The 12,791-nt window shown below is 39.6% G+C and overlaps 1 protein-coding gene across 7 annotated transcripts in view; it reads right to left on the bottom strand.

Annotated features, from left to right (window-relative positions):
• PLOD2 (procollagen-lysine,2-oxoglutarate 5-dioxygenase 2) overlaps positions 1 to 12,791 on the bottom strand; it is a 75,034-nt gene that overhangs the window by 35,019 nt on the left and 27,224 nt on the right. For 6 of the 7 annotated variants that reach the window (XR_012160783.1, XM_073359749.1, XM_073359748.1 and 3 more), the window contains exons 4-8: positions 10,948 to 11,111; positions 6,708 to 6,820; positions 4,156 to 4,219; positions 3,264 to 3,361; positions 941 to 1,042 (exon numbers count right to left, since the gene is read on the bottom strand). Coding sequence is in view for 6 of the 7 variants with exons in the window: in XM_073359749.1 (XP_073215850.1) it covers positions 941 to 1,042; positions 3,264 to 3,361; positions 4,156 to 4,219; positions 6,708 to 6,820; positions 10,948 to 11,111 (541 nt within the window). In the remaining variant the exon portion in view is untranslated. The remainder of the gene's footprint in view (positions 1 to 940; positions 1,043 to 3,263; positions 3,362 to 4,155; positions 4,220 to 6,707; positions 6,821 to 10,947; positions 11,112 to 12,791) is intronic. The other variant, XM_073359747.1, reaches the window with a different exon arrangement.

Genomic DNA, 12,791 nt, shown 5'->3' with positions numbered 1-12,791 from the left:
GGATCCTGGTGAGTCCCAAGAGATCAGGGCCAGCCACACAGAGTTCTTGGGCCTCTGCACTGGTGGTGACCTCCTGGGCCCTCCTCTGCTCATTGGCTACAGTGTTCCAGCAGAGTCCTGCTACCAGACACTCCCACAGGGAGTCTTGGGGCAGCCAAGAGAGATGGTGAAGGAAACAGCTATGAAAAGAGAGTATGTCACTGGGGATGGTGGGGAATATATATGTTAACAACCCCTATTCCTGGCCTATACACTCCTTCCCCTTGACCTCTCCCATTCTCTACCCTCTCCCACAGCATGGGCTCAAGACCCACCCTTCACAGGGGTCCAGAAGGCAGCACGGGGTGGGGGTGGGGGTGAGGGAACAATGACATTGAACTGGTGTGATTCCCCCTTCCACACATAGATAGTCCCTCCCATCCTTCCACAGACTTGTAGCCAGTTATGGGGCACAATCTGCAATCACATACACCTATGCAAGTAGGGTTGCCAACTTTCTAAACGCACAAAACCGAACATCCCTCCCCCTCCCCTTCTCTGAGTCTCCGGCCCCGCTCGCTCCATCCCCACTCCATTCATCTCTCACTTTCCCACACCCTCACTCACTTTCACCAGGCTGTGGCAGGGGGTTGGGGTGTGGAGGGGATGAGGGCTCTGGGGTGGGGCTGGTGATGAGGGGGGAAAAAGGCTCTGGGGTATGCCAAATTATAACTAATATGAAAATATTGACATTTGCCACTTAAAATAGTACTAATAAGTTTGTAACTCATGAATCTGTTTCCATTATTATTTTGTATAATATCTAACATATGAAAACAGCCTCAAGTGTGCTTGAAATGTAACATTATGTACTGGAGCCTTTTTGTCTCAGAAAAAGCACTATAAGGGCACTGAAATTCATGTATTATAAAGCGTTCAGTTATACTTGAGATATACTTACTTTAACCATTGATAGGTCTAGTAAATCTAAATCACAAACACCACATCCAGTTTCACGTGTCCAAGCATTAGGGATATAATTTCCAAAGTAACTGAGGTGAATCTAGTAAGCAAAAGAACAATTCACATTTACTATATGTAAATGCAACCCACCCCTGTATCTTAACACAGAGATCAACACATCAATTTTAATCCTCAATATTGGTTTAATAATTTCTGTATAGGTATGCTTGTCTTTCTTTAAAAAACAAAACACACACAAAAAAAATCTGCCAAAGCTATTTTGACCCCTTTTACAAGATACAGCGATAACATCCTCTGGAATTTGTGGTCACAGATTCAGGAAGCTGAACAATTGTGGTGGGCATAATAAAACACATACTGCATTTCACCCGTCTTTGAAAAATGCCATGACTGATGCCATGCCAAAAAAATATTAGCAGAACCAAGTTAGTACCCTTCCTGCAACTGATGGTCACTGGTATTTATGGGAAAATAGAGATGGGAAAAGAGCAAAACTTCCTGGGAAGGGATATATAAAATTTAGAAGATACAGGTGCACAGATGTCAAATGAATTGGACTGAAGCTTCTTCAGCTATTCCATGACCCAGAAAACAAACAGTGGAACACATTTCACTAATGCACCTGGCTCTCCGACAGGTTCTCTGGCAGTTGTGTTGGCAATTTTGGAATTGGCTTCAAATCAGCTATATAATTATTTGAAGGTTAGGCTGTCTAGGGTGCCATATGTTCCTGGATGCCATATTTTATCCATGGCCACATTAGCAAATAAGGTCCCTTCCAAATTCATATTACCATTCTCATGGGTTAATGCCCTACAACCACCCCTATCATACTCAGTGAGTAGGCAGAACATAATTTCCCATGTGAAAACTGCTCCATGATAGACTCAAATATGTTAGAGTTTGCTTCCATTTGTTTATTTCTTGATATGTTTATTTCCCTCTTCTTTATCAGATGTAGTCAGTGGAAAATATTTATCAAAATCAGACAAACTAAATCGTTACCGAACTTTCAGATACCTAAAAATAAATCTGTAAGAGTGCTTAGCCAAATAAAATATGACACCAATACAAAGATAACTACACTAAGGAAAAGAGTAAAGAACACTTTATATTATTGCTATAATTTTGCTCCTACCTTTTAGATAAAAAGTAATCCACTAAATCCTAATCTGAGTTCAACAGAGCATGTATAAAATAGAAGTTTCTTGCAAATACTAAGTATTTTAGTTTTGGAGATTATTTCAATGCATGGCCATTCCTCATCTGGTGAACGTTTAAATGTTTTTCTAACCTGTTCATCACATTTATGTATCTCTGCTTAAACTCTATTGCCACTGAAGGGCACAATCAGACTATGACAAAATGTTTCAGAGAAACTCATAGTAGGATTATTTTTTTCCTGCTTCAGTAGGTTTTTAGACTAAAATCCTTAAAATGCTTTTGCACTGTGACAGAAGTAGGGTAAACTGCTGTGTGACTATAAACAAGAAACAAGTTTTGTTTAATATAGAATATTTTGGGAATTAGGCTTCACCCGATCCACTTGTCACACACGTTACTTAAAAAAACAAAACAAAAACGGAAAAATACAATTGTATCTGAGTGTTGACAGCTAAGTAGAGGTACTAATTAGTGCCAAATAGAATCAAAGCAAATATTTGTAAATGGAAGCCATATGGAAGAAATATCAGCTATCTAGTATGTATTTTAGAATTAAGTCAACCATAGTTTTAATATCTACTATATTAGATATTATATTTTAAAAGATCAAATGCTAGGAGGAAAAAAAACTAATAGTCAGTAGTGGCCAGGATTTTAAAATGATTAGTGTTGGCAGGATGGCAGTTGCAGCCTTGAGGCATTATACTCCACTTCTGTGCCCTGCCTGGGACTTCTCTTCCCCCCAAAGCCTCTACATACTTCATTTGAAAAAAGCCCCACTATGCATAAATCACCTACTGTGATTATGAATAAAATCAAAGTTCTCCACTTGCTGTTCAGCAATGATGATAGTTCAATGAAAGCATTAGCTTCTGAAATCCAGCGCTGCAATCAGTTTGCTAAGCAAAGAGTGAGCAATTGATATAACTTGTTATCAATATAGTGGCAATGGAATAACAGGCTGAGGAGTAAATGATCAGCACAATATATGAAACTTTAGCCACGACGCATATTAACGTTAATCGGAAAGTGAGCCCCTCATTTACCTGTGCTATGCTGAAAGTTTATTTCAGTTTCTTTTGTTGTCTTATTAAAACTGGTCCTTGATAAAAGCTGAAAAAGTGACTGTCACTTACTTTAGTGGGGCCATTTCCATGCAGAGTGATGGGCAGCGTCTCATACACTGAATTCCTTGCTCTTACTCTTCCTTCTTCAAATTTCAGAAGAACTTCATCTGCAAATTAACCAGCATGTTAACAATATGAATGAAAATAGTTAATTGGAGGATGCTCAAGCGATTAAAGTCTGTTAATTGTGACACAGCACCAAATATATTCTGGTCCTGTAAGTAGTCTGGCCCTAGTCCAGTGCCCTATGTTCAAGTCTTGGCCCTGCCACTATTTTGCTGGGTGAGTGAGGGAAAGTGCCTTTCCGCCTTATGCCTCAGTTTCCCCTCTGTGTAACTGAGATAGGATACTGACCTCCTCGGTAAATGCTTTGAGGTCTGTGGATGAAAAATGGTATATAAGAGCGAAGTATTAATTTATACTACTTATCTAATGGGCGTTCTTATTACCTTAGTCTCTAAGCACTGCATAGGTAAATTAGACATGGAGAATATGGTCTACATCCTTCACATGTTTTAAGAAGCTTTGCTTAGAGCTCATAAAATAGCATAACTGTAACTTTCCATTTACGAAGGAATTCAATTTTGTTGTTCCACAGTTGAAAGTCAAAGGTGGAGGTAAGGAAGGAAGTTCAGTTAGACAAACCTAGTTTTAGATATACCAAAACGATTAAAAATTTTGCTAGTGATACAGAAAAATCAATTGATATTGTACATATCAGATCTGAGAGGCCTGATAATCTCACTAATGTGTTCATCATGGAGTAATCCCTTGCATACATGTAAAATTTGTTTATTTAAATAAGAGAACTATTTTCACTTTAAAAGCAAACAAAAAAGGAAGGTTAACGGCAGACACAGAGGCAGTACATGCCACTCAATATACGTGCTAATACACATACCAACAGCCCCGTTCAGGGTCTGGAAAATTCTGCACTTGTGGTCCAAAGTAATGTTGATACGTGCCTAAAAATTAAAACCAGCAAGGACACTGAGGTGTTATAGCAGTTAGCATAGCACATGTATTGACAGATGTTAACCAGTTAAAAGTTACAGGTTTTTTTAGGTTTCATCTGTTTTTGGGATCTAATTGCAAGTTTTTAATCTTTCAATACTCTTCTTTTTCAAAAAGTCTCATTTAGCTTTACAGCTGACAGTTACTTGCACATGTATTCCCTCCAGAACATCTGATTTATCAGAAAATTGTTTAAATTGATCTAGTACATAAGTAGGGCACTACCAAATTCACGGTCCATTTTGGTCAATTTCAGTGTCATAGGATTTAAAAATCGTACATTTAATGATTTCAGATATTTAAATCTAAAGTTTCATGGTTTTGTAATTATAGGGGTCTTGACCAAAAAAGGAGTTTGTGGGGGGGCGAGGGAAGGGAGGAAGGAATCGCAAAGTTATTGTAGGGGGGTTTGCGGTACTGCTACCCATACTTCTGTGCTGAAGCTGGCGGCGGTGCTGCCTTCAGAGCTGGGTGCCTGGCCAACAGCCGCTGCTTTCTGGCTGCCCAGCTCTGAAGACAGTGCAGAAGTGGGGGGGGGGGGGGGTTGTGGTATTGCCACCCTTAAAATAGCCTTCCAACCCCTGCAATTCCCTTTTGGGACAGGACCCCCAGTTTGAGAAATGCTGGTGTTTCCCAGGAAATCTGGTCTTAGAATCATAGACTTTAAGGTCAGAAGGGACCATTATGATCATCTAGTCTGACCTCCTGCAAAACGCAGGTCATGGAATCTCACCCACCAATTCCTGTAACAAACCCCTAACTTGTGTCTGAGCTACTGAAGTCCTCAAATCATGGTTTAAAGACTTCAAGGGAGCATTTTGAAAGTAGTGGTAAGTCCCTGACACTTGATGCCTAAAAATGACGTTTGTACAGTTCATTGTTTCCTTTGCTTCATTTCTATTCCATTTGTTAAATTTGATAGAGAATGTTTTGTTTTTTTAATTTGTAGCTAATGCTTGGATTCAGTCTTGTGTGCTTTTACCCTATACTAGACAGATTTCATGGAGGGAGATCAGATTTCACAGTCCGGGACACATTTATCATGGCTGTGAATTTGGTAAGGCCCTATACACAAGCAATGAGTTTGCTTTAAATTATGTAAACTCAGCAAATGGACGTCATGACTTTCCAAAGGAATCAGTTTGTCAGTATAAGCTAGAGAGAAGTCTCCCCCCCATGCCCTCTCTCGGACTAAAAAAGACTAAAGTCATAGCCAAACAGGATTAACATTTAAAACCAAACTCCCCCCCCCCTCCCCCATACACAAAATACAGCATATTTCTTCAAATATAAAAGTTAAAACTAAGCTTCTTGATATAACACAGTATCAGTAGCTCTAATACATACAGCTCTACTAGAACTGAAGTTTCTACACTGCCCCTAGAAAATAATTAGGGCTTCTTTGTATATTTCATTGAACGCCCCAAGCTCTCCTTGGCTTCAGTGGAGTTTAGGGTGAACAAAGAATTCAGTATCAGGCCTAAGAGGTGACCTGCAAATATTTTTGAAGTATTTCATTGCCGTGAAAACAGCATTTAGCAAGGATCAAACAGGAATTCCGTGCTGCAGCTCTGATTAACTATACCTCTGAAACTCAGGGTATGAGTTAAATTTCTAATTACAGATTTAGGTGCCTGACTGTGGGAACCCAAAATTAAAAATGTTGATCTAGGCATATACACTTCAAACAGAAAAGATTTATATTCAGCTTTGAATTACAGTTCTTCCTTTGGGCTCTCCAGATTTCCTTACATATTTTGTGACTTGCTTTCACAAACTACTGTTTGATTTTATACACATTTCAAAGGACTTCACCTCTCAGTAAGCCACTTCGTTTATCCCATGTTATAAACTCCAAATTACTTCTGAAGCATGACCTTCTGAAACTTTGGCATGTCATTCTGGTTCCCAGACTCTTCCACGCTGGGACCTCTCTTGCCATACCAGGACCACCCTGTGATCTTCTCATTTGCTGGGACTTAATTGGAACTCCCATTTAGCAATATGGGATGGATAGGGACTTGTGCTCCCCATGCTGAGAATCCAGGCTGTAATCCGATTAATTCCCCCTTTGGGTGGAAAGTTGGAGAGCAAGAGGTACCTGCAGAGTCCACAGGGTCTTTATTGAGATTAATGGGGCTGATCACATATCGCAGAGCTATTATTTTAAGACAATACAGTGATGCCTGCCAAGATCCGCAGACAGCCTGAAACAACACTCTGAATCATGATCCTCCTGAACCCTATTTGTGACCCTCTAGGCTGAGAGCCCCTGCAGTACAGCAACCATCTTTGCACTATGGCATTCACAGCTAATTACACAAACTTTTTTTTTCATTCTTAGCAAGTTTGTAGCAGCCTTCTGACACTACAATTGAAGCAGCAAGTTATTTCAAGTGGCAAGAACTACTATTAAGGGGAAAATGAGTCACTACATACCCTCTGCAGTGGGTCAATATAGATTTTGGTATAAAACAGCTGGTCATCATCATTATCTTGCAGGTTCCATTGCTGTACCATTTGGTTTATATATGGAGCATAACCAATAAATCCTGCAATATCACACAAGAGAATTTATTTCTACTTGAAAACTATCTTTCTGATCATTCCATTGCATGTCAGATGGCAGTGTAACCATTCTCTGCCATCAATTTCCATCTCCAAAGATCTGTCTTCATGGTACATATTTTGAATCGCTTTCACCTGTTTAGTTTTCCTTATAATGGTATATTAAGAAACATGAAGGATTCTGGGATCTGTTTTAGACAGTTAGAGGAAGAGCTCAGACAGTTCCAAGGTATGGGTCTGAGGCTACGCCTGCTGCTGAGAAAGAAGGGATCCAGCTGTGGAAAATGGCATGAAGCTAAGCCTTAGTGTTGTCAGTCTCTCCTTGCTGGCAGGAAAGTATAAATCCAACATGCCACAACAGTACAGGAAATTCAGCTGAAACTTGCCATACATCACATTTACTTCAAAGACAAAACAAACCAAAGCAGGGGCTAGGTTGCGTGGGGGGCGGAAATGGCATTAACTTTCAAAAGCTGTGTCTATGAAGCTCCAACCACTCATGAGTCCAAGAGAAGCCCAAGACAAGATGCCATGCACAACAGATGGTGCAGGTTTTCATAGTCAACGTATTTCCTTCTTCTCAGCAATTAAATGGTTCACCATGCTGACATTTAAAGTGACAACAGTTCGGCTTCAGAGTTAGCACTTCACTGAAATCAAATAGCAGTAGGTCACACTTCTCTCAGAGCTATTGCTGCAAGCTGCCTGCAGACTCATAAGGACCTTACCTTCTAAGGCACGTCTACAGCACAGCTGCTGGGGCAGCAAAGCTACATCATTTGCAGCCGTGCTGCTGTTGAGCTAGAAGGTAGCTGCTTCCTACATTGGAGGGAAAGATTCTTTCCGTTGATGTAGTTAATACACTTCTATGAGAGGCAGTAGGGAGGTCAACACCAGGGTTTAGGTCGATTTAACTACATGGCTCAGGGTTAAAATGTTTTCACAGCTCAGAGCAACATAGCTAGATCAATCTAATTTTTAAGTGTAGACCAGGCCTCAGTTACACTTGGTTTACATTTTGTACATCATCTTTGCAAAACCAAAGTCTAAAGACTTTGCTGCTGGTTTTTTTTTTTTTTAAAAAAGTAAATCAATCATAGAATCTCTAGCAAAAACATGGCAGCCATCAGGGAAAAGTCACCAAGAAGAAACCCCATCCTGGCAGCTCCAGAGCCAGAGTTTGTCCAAGCAATGTTTTTGCTAAATAAATATTTTAGCACTCTCAATTCAATAACCCTCCTTTCCCCCTCACAAATTAGCACACGTCTTCCTACGCATTCCTGCAAAAGAAAATAGAGAATACTATTACAAAAAGTGTTGTGACCCAAGAACCTCTCAATGTTAACTGACAAAAGAGTTATAGAAATCTCGTGAGTCTGGTGTGTGCATCCTAGTTCTCAATAGCATGTCATGTGAAATCTCAAATGAAAGCCAGCATCACACTGGTCATTAATACCACTATGAAAAGTGTGTACAGATACTATGTAAGGAGTTACTTAAACATACACTGAAAATTCATAGATGGACTCACAGAGTCCAAGGCCAAAAGGGACCATTGTGATCATCTAGTCTGACCTAGTGTATTACAGGCCTGAGAACTTCTCCAAAATAATTCCTAGAGCACTGATTTAAAAATTGTGAGTGATGAAAAATCCACCACAATGCTTGGTAAATTATTCCAATGGACAATTACCCTCACTGTCAAAAATTTACACCTTATTTCCAGTCTGAATTTGTCTAGCTTCACCTTCCAGCCATGGTATTGTGTTATACCCCTCCTGTGTATACCTTTCCTTGGTTGCTATCCAGCGTACCTCACTGCCTGGCCAGTTCATGTGTCTTTTATGACTGAGAACATACCAGGTTGTTGCCCTTTCACCACATATTTATTCTAGCCTTACAAAGTATAACAGCATACTGAAGGCTTACAGCAAGCGGCGGCTTCCACATAGCCTTCTCTGCTCAGCCCCAGCTCACCCTCTAAGCTTTTCCCCTGCTTCCTGTTCCTCCACTTATATCCTCCCAATTACTGAGCCAATTGTCCCATTAGCCCAGAAATTGCCAAATGTCAGTAACCCCCAACAAAAATTGATTAATTGGCTTCAGTTAAGCCTGCACTCATCCCAGTGCTGTAGCAACCTCAGAGACCAGGGTGCTACTAATAGTGCCCTGTCACAATACCTCTCTGCTAGATAGAAGATCCTATTATTTAATATTTGCTCTCCATGCAGATACTTATAGACTGGAATCAAGTTACCTCTTAACCTTCTCTTTGTTACATTAGATTCAAAGAGCTCAATCTATTTATCACTATAAGGCAGGTTTTCTAATCTTTTAACCATTCTCGTGGCTCTTCTCTGCATCCTCTCCAATTTATTAACACCTTTCTTGAATTGTGACCACCAGAACTGGACACGGTATTCCAGCAGTGGTAGCAGCAGTGCCAAATAAAGAGGTAAAAAATCTTCTCTACGCCTACTCAAGGGTCCTCTGTTTATGCATCCCAGGATTGCAATAGCTCTTTTGGCTACAGCATTATATTGGGAGCTCATGTTCAGCTTATGATCCACCAAGACACTCAAATCTTTTTCAAAGTCACTGCTTCCCAGGACAGAGTCCCCCAGCCTGCAAGTATGGCCTATATTCTTTGTTCCTACATGTATACATATACATTTAGCCATATTAAAACGCATATTGTTTGCCTGTGCCCAGTTTACCAAGTGATCCAGATCACTCTGAATCAGTGACTTGTCCCCTTCATTATATACCATTTTCCCACGTTTTGTGTCATCTGAAAACTTTATCAGTGACGATTTTATGTTTTCTTCCAGGTCATTGATAAAAATGTTAAATAACTTAGGGTCAAGAACCGATCTCTTTGGGACACCACTGTAAACATACCCACTCAGTGATGATGCCCTGTTAACAGTTACATTTTGAGACCTATCAGTCAATCAGGTTTTAATCCATTTAATGTGTGCCATGTTAATTTTATATCGTTCTAGATTTTTAATCAAAACATTGAACATACCAAGTAAAATGCTTTACAGAAGGCTAAGTATATTAGATCAACCCCCATGTTGGCCACAACACTTTCTGAGTTAGGAAATGGTCATCTATAATGTTTAGAAATTCAGTATTGGCAGCACAAGACCTTCACATGTATTTTAAAGTCTGTATAAATGTATTAGTTACCAGCAAAGATGAAAAACAGGTTTTCCTTCAGCCAGGAGGTAAGAAATGTATATCCCTCTTTCAGGATGTAAATTAAGAAGTATAAGCTAACACAGTGGATGCTCATTTATATACAAAGTCAACACAGAAGCAGCACGCAGGGGGTGGGGGCAAGGGAAGCAAGCCTCAGGTGGTTATCCTGTCTATGAGCAAAGACAATGAACTTTGAGGGTATATGGGATCTCAGCGAGCCTTCGTTGAAAACACCGCAGGAGACTTTGGGTGAGATGAACTTATTTAGACAAGTGGTTAACCTGTTAGTTAAGTTTAGTCTCTAGAAAGCATGTTACAGTTGTGTTTTATATTTGTTTCTAGTATTTTTACTCTAATCACTTGAATCTTTGATAATAAATTTATACTGACAATGAGAATAAGTTTATTGAAGTGCTGTGATATTAAGCAAAGTACTGATCTTGAGCTGAATCTTACAAACTGATGAGTTCTGTTCCTTTGGGAACAGTGGACCTGGTAGCTCTGTGAGTAGCCCATGTGAGGGGATCACTTCAAAAGGGACTTGAAGACTGGGGTGAACCTGTTAAACTGCAAGGTAAAGTAAGAGCTGGCATAGCCCAGAGAAAAGCTCTTGAGTCGCTAACAGGCTGGTGATGTAAGGAGGCTGACACCTAACTAAGAATAAAGCAAGACTCCTTCATGCTGAAAGAAGAAAAGAACAAGGTGATTCTCAGTCACAAGAGTGAACAAAAATTTTTCCTCTAATGGTGATTTAGGTGCCCAAACATGAATTTAGGAAACCTGCACTTTAGGTTAGTTGCCCCCCTACACACACACACACACACACACACACACACACACACAATGAGAACAACAGAACAGCTAACCTTAATTAACCTTTACTATGTACAACCATCATACCTACCTCCTGAATTAAGGAATCGTTTTCCACTCCGGACAACAGGATACTTCTCTGCTAATCTTTTATCGGGCCATATTAGTCCATCTGCTGCAAATACTACTTTATGATTAGCTTGCTGGAACTTCTTTAGCATCTCTTCAGGGCCACCCGCAAAGATAACATCGTAGCTAAAGTAATGGAGAGAGACCTGTTAGATAGCTCTGATTTTAAACAAGAAAATTCAAATCAGAAAAGCTTTGGCTTATTCAGACTTAAAACCATGCAGAGTTAAATAAACCTAAGAGTGGTCTCTTAATTTTGATGTAACTGTTTCATTCAGAAACATGGTATATTACCATACTTTAAGTTAACACCATCTACAGATCCTATTTCTTACCAAGATATGACCAATCACTATCTTAACCACTCTACATATATGTATCCCTTCCCTGACCACTTACACACAAAATTCTCTGAATATTTCACTTTTTTGGCTGAAATGTTTAAGGCTTTGCCTCTAATTTGGAGGTTTTTTTTTTTTTTTTTTTTGGTTTGGTTGGGTTTTTTTAGTTTAAGGAGTTTTAAATAATAATAATAAGAATATACTTTTTCCAATTGTAAAACAACTTTCTAAAATTAATTTATTTATTGGGTAGGAGCTCAACAACTGACACAGATTGGGGTTGAAATCTGGCATAAAATGGCCCTTGCTGGAAAGCAGTGAGTGGTCTTGTTCCAGAAAGCAACTAGTTTTGATTTGATGGGGTGACTATCTTTAAAAAGTCACATACTGAGCATGTACAGTAGCCCTACAGTTGTAAACCTAGGGAAACCAATGAATGCATCTACCTTAACACTAATATAATGAAATACTGTCTACATCTAATGACTAGCGCCCTTGTTTATGCACACTTTAGGTGCTATTCCAGTCAGTAAGTGTTAGGCTAGGATGCCTGCTTTCCTTAGTGACAATTATAGAGGTTTGAATTTAAAGCAATTACATATGCAATAAATACCATGAATATGTTGCATAGCACAGATATATGCCCCATGGTCTGAGTCTTGATCTATGGGTTTTTTACTATGCAATCTAGTCACTTACTTCAAAAAAGTAAACCAAATTAATAGGAGCATAGGAAATAAAAACTGCTGGTTGAATTAAATCAGTAGTCCATCTTGTCCAGCAGCCTGTCTCCTAGCATGGCCAGCACTAGATGTTTGAGGAAGGGGAAAGAAGCCCTTCAACAGACCAGTTTGAACTACTTGCCCATAGGAGAAGTTTTGCCTAAATCCGGTCAGTTACTGGATGGCTATGAAAGAGAAAGTCTTTTATTCCTTGTAATCCCCCTCTCCCGCTGCCACTGTAACGTTAATGTGGATGTTCTCTTTACCCATGAGAATGTCCAGTCCTTGAATCCTGCTAAGCTCCTGGTCTCAGTGATATCTTGGAGGAGTGAGCGTCACAAGTTTATTGTGCATTGGAGGGCCAAGTGGGGAGAGGGGAAACAAACTTCTCAGTTTTGAAGATTGTTGCCTTTCAATTTTATTATGTTCTTGTACTACAAAAAACTGGTAAACAGAAGCTCTGCATTTAACTTCTCTATCTCATTCATCATTTGGTATTAAGCAAACATATCCCTTCTTCTCCCTCACCTCTAAACTAAATAGCTCCAGTGTTTCATTCCATCCTCATAATGAAATCTTTCTATTTCTAGTAATATTACTCTCTCAAATCTGAACACCATTTTCCTGCTATAACTTTTTGGAGGTTGGTTGAGCAGAACTACACTGTATTCTAGGTGAAAAGAGACATATCACTGAGAGCATTGTAATATTTTCTCTCTCATTCATTACACATCTTAACCTTT

The sequence above is a fragment of the Lepidochelys kempii genome, chromosome 9 (genome assembly GCF_965140265.1).
Source record: "Lepidochelys kempii isolate rLepKem1 chromosome 9, rLepKem1.hap2, whole genome shotgun sequence".
NCBI classification, from domain to species: domain Eukaryota; kingdom Metazoa; phylum Chordata; order Testudines; family Cheloniidae; genus Lepidochelys; species Lepidochelys kempii.
The sequence above is the reverse complement of the archived record's forward strand: the minus strand, read 5'-3'. Positions and strand labels throughout refer to the sequence as shown.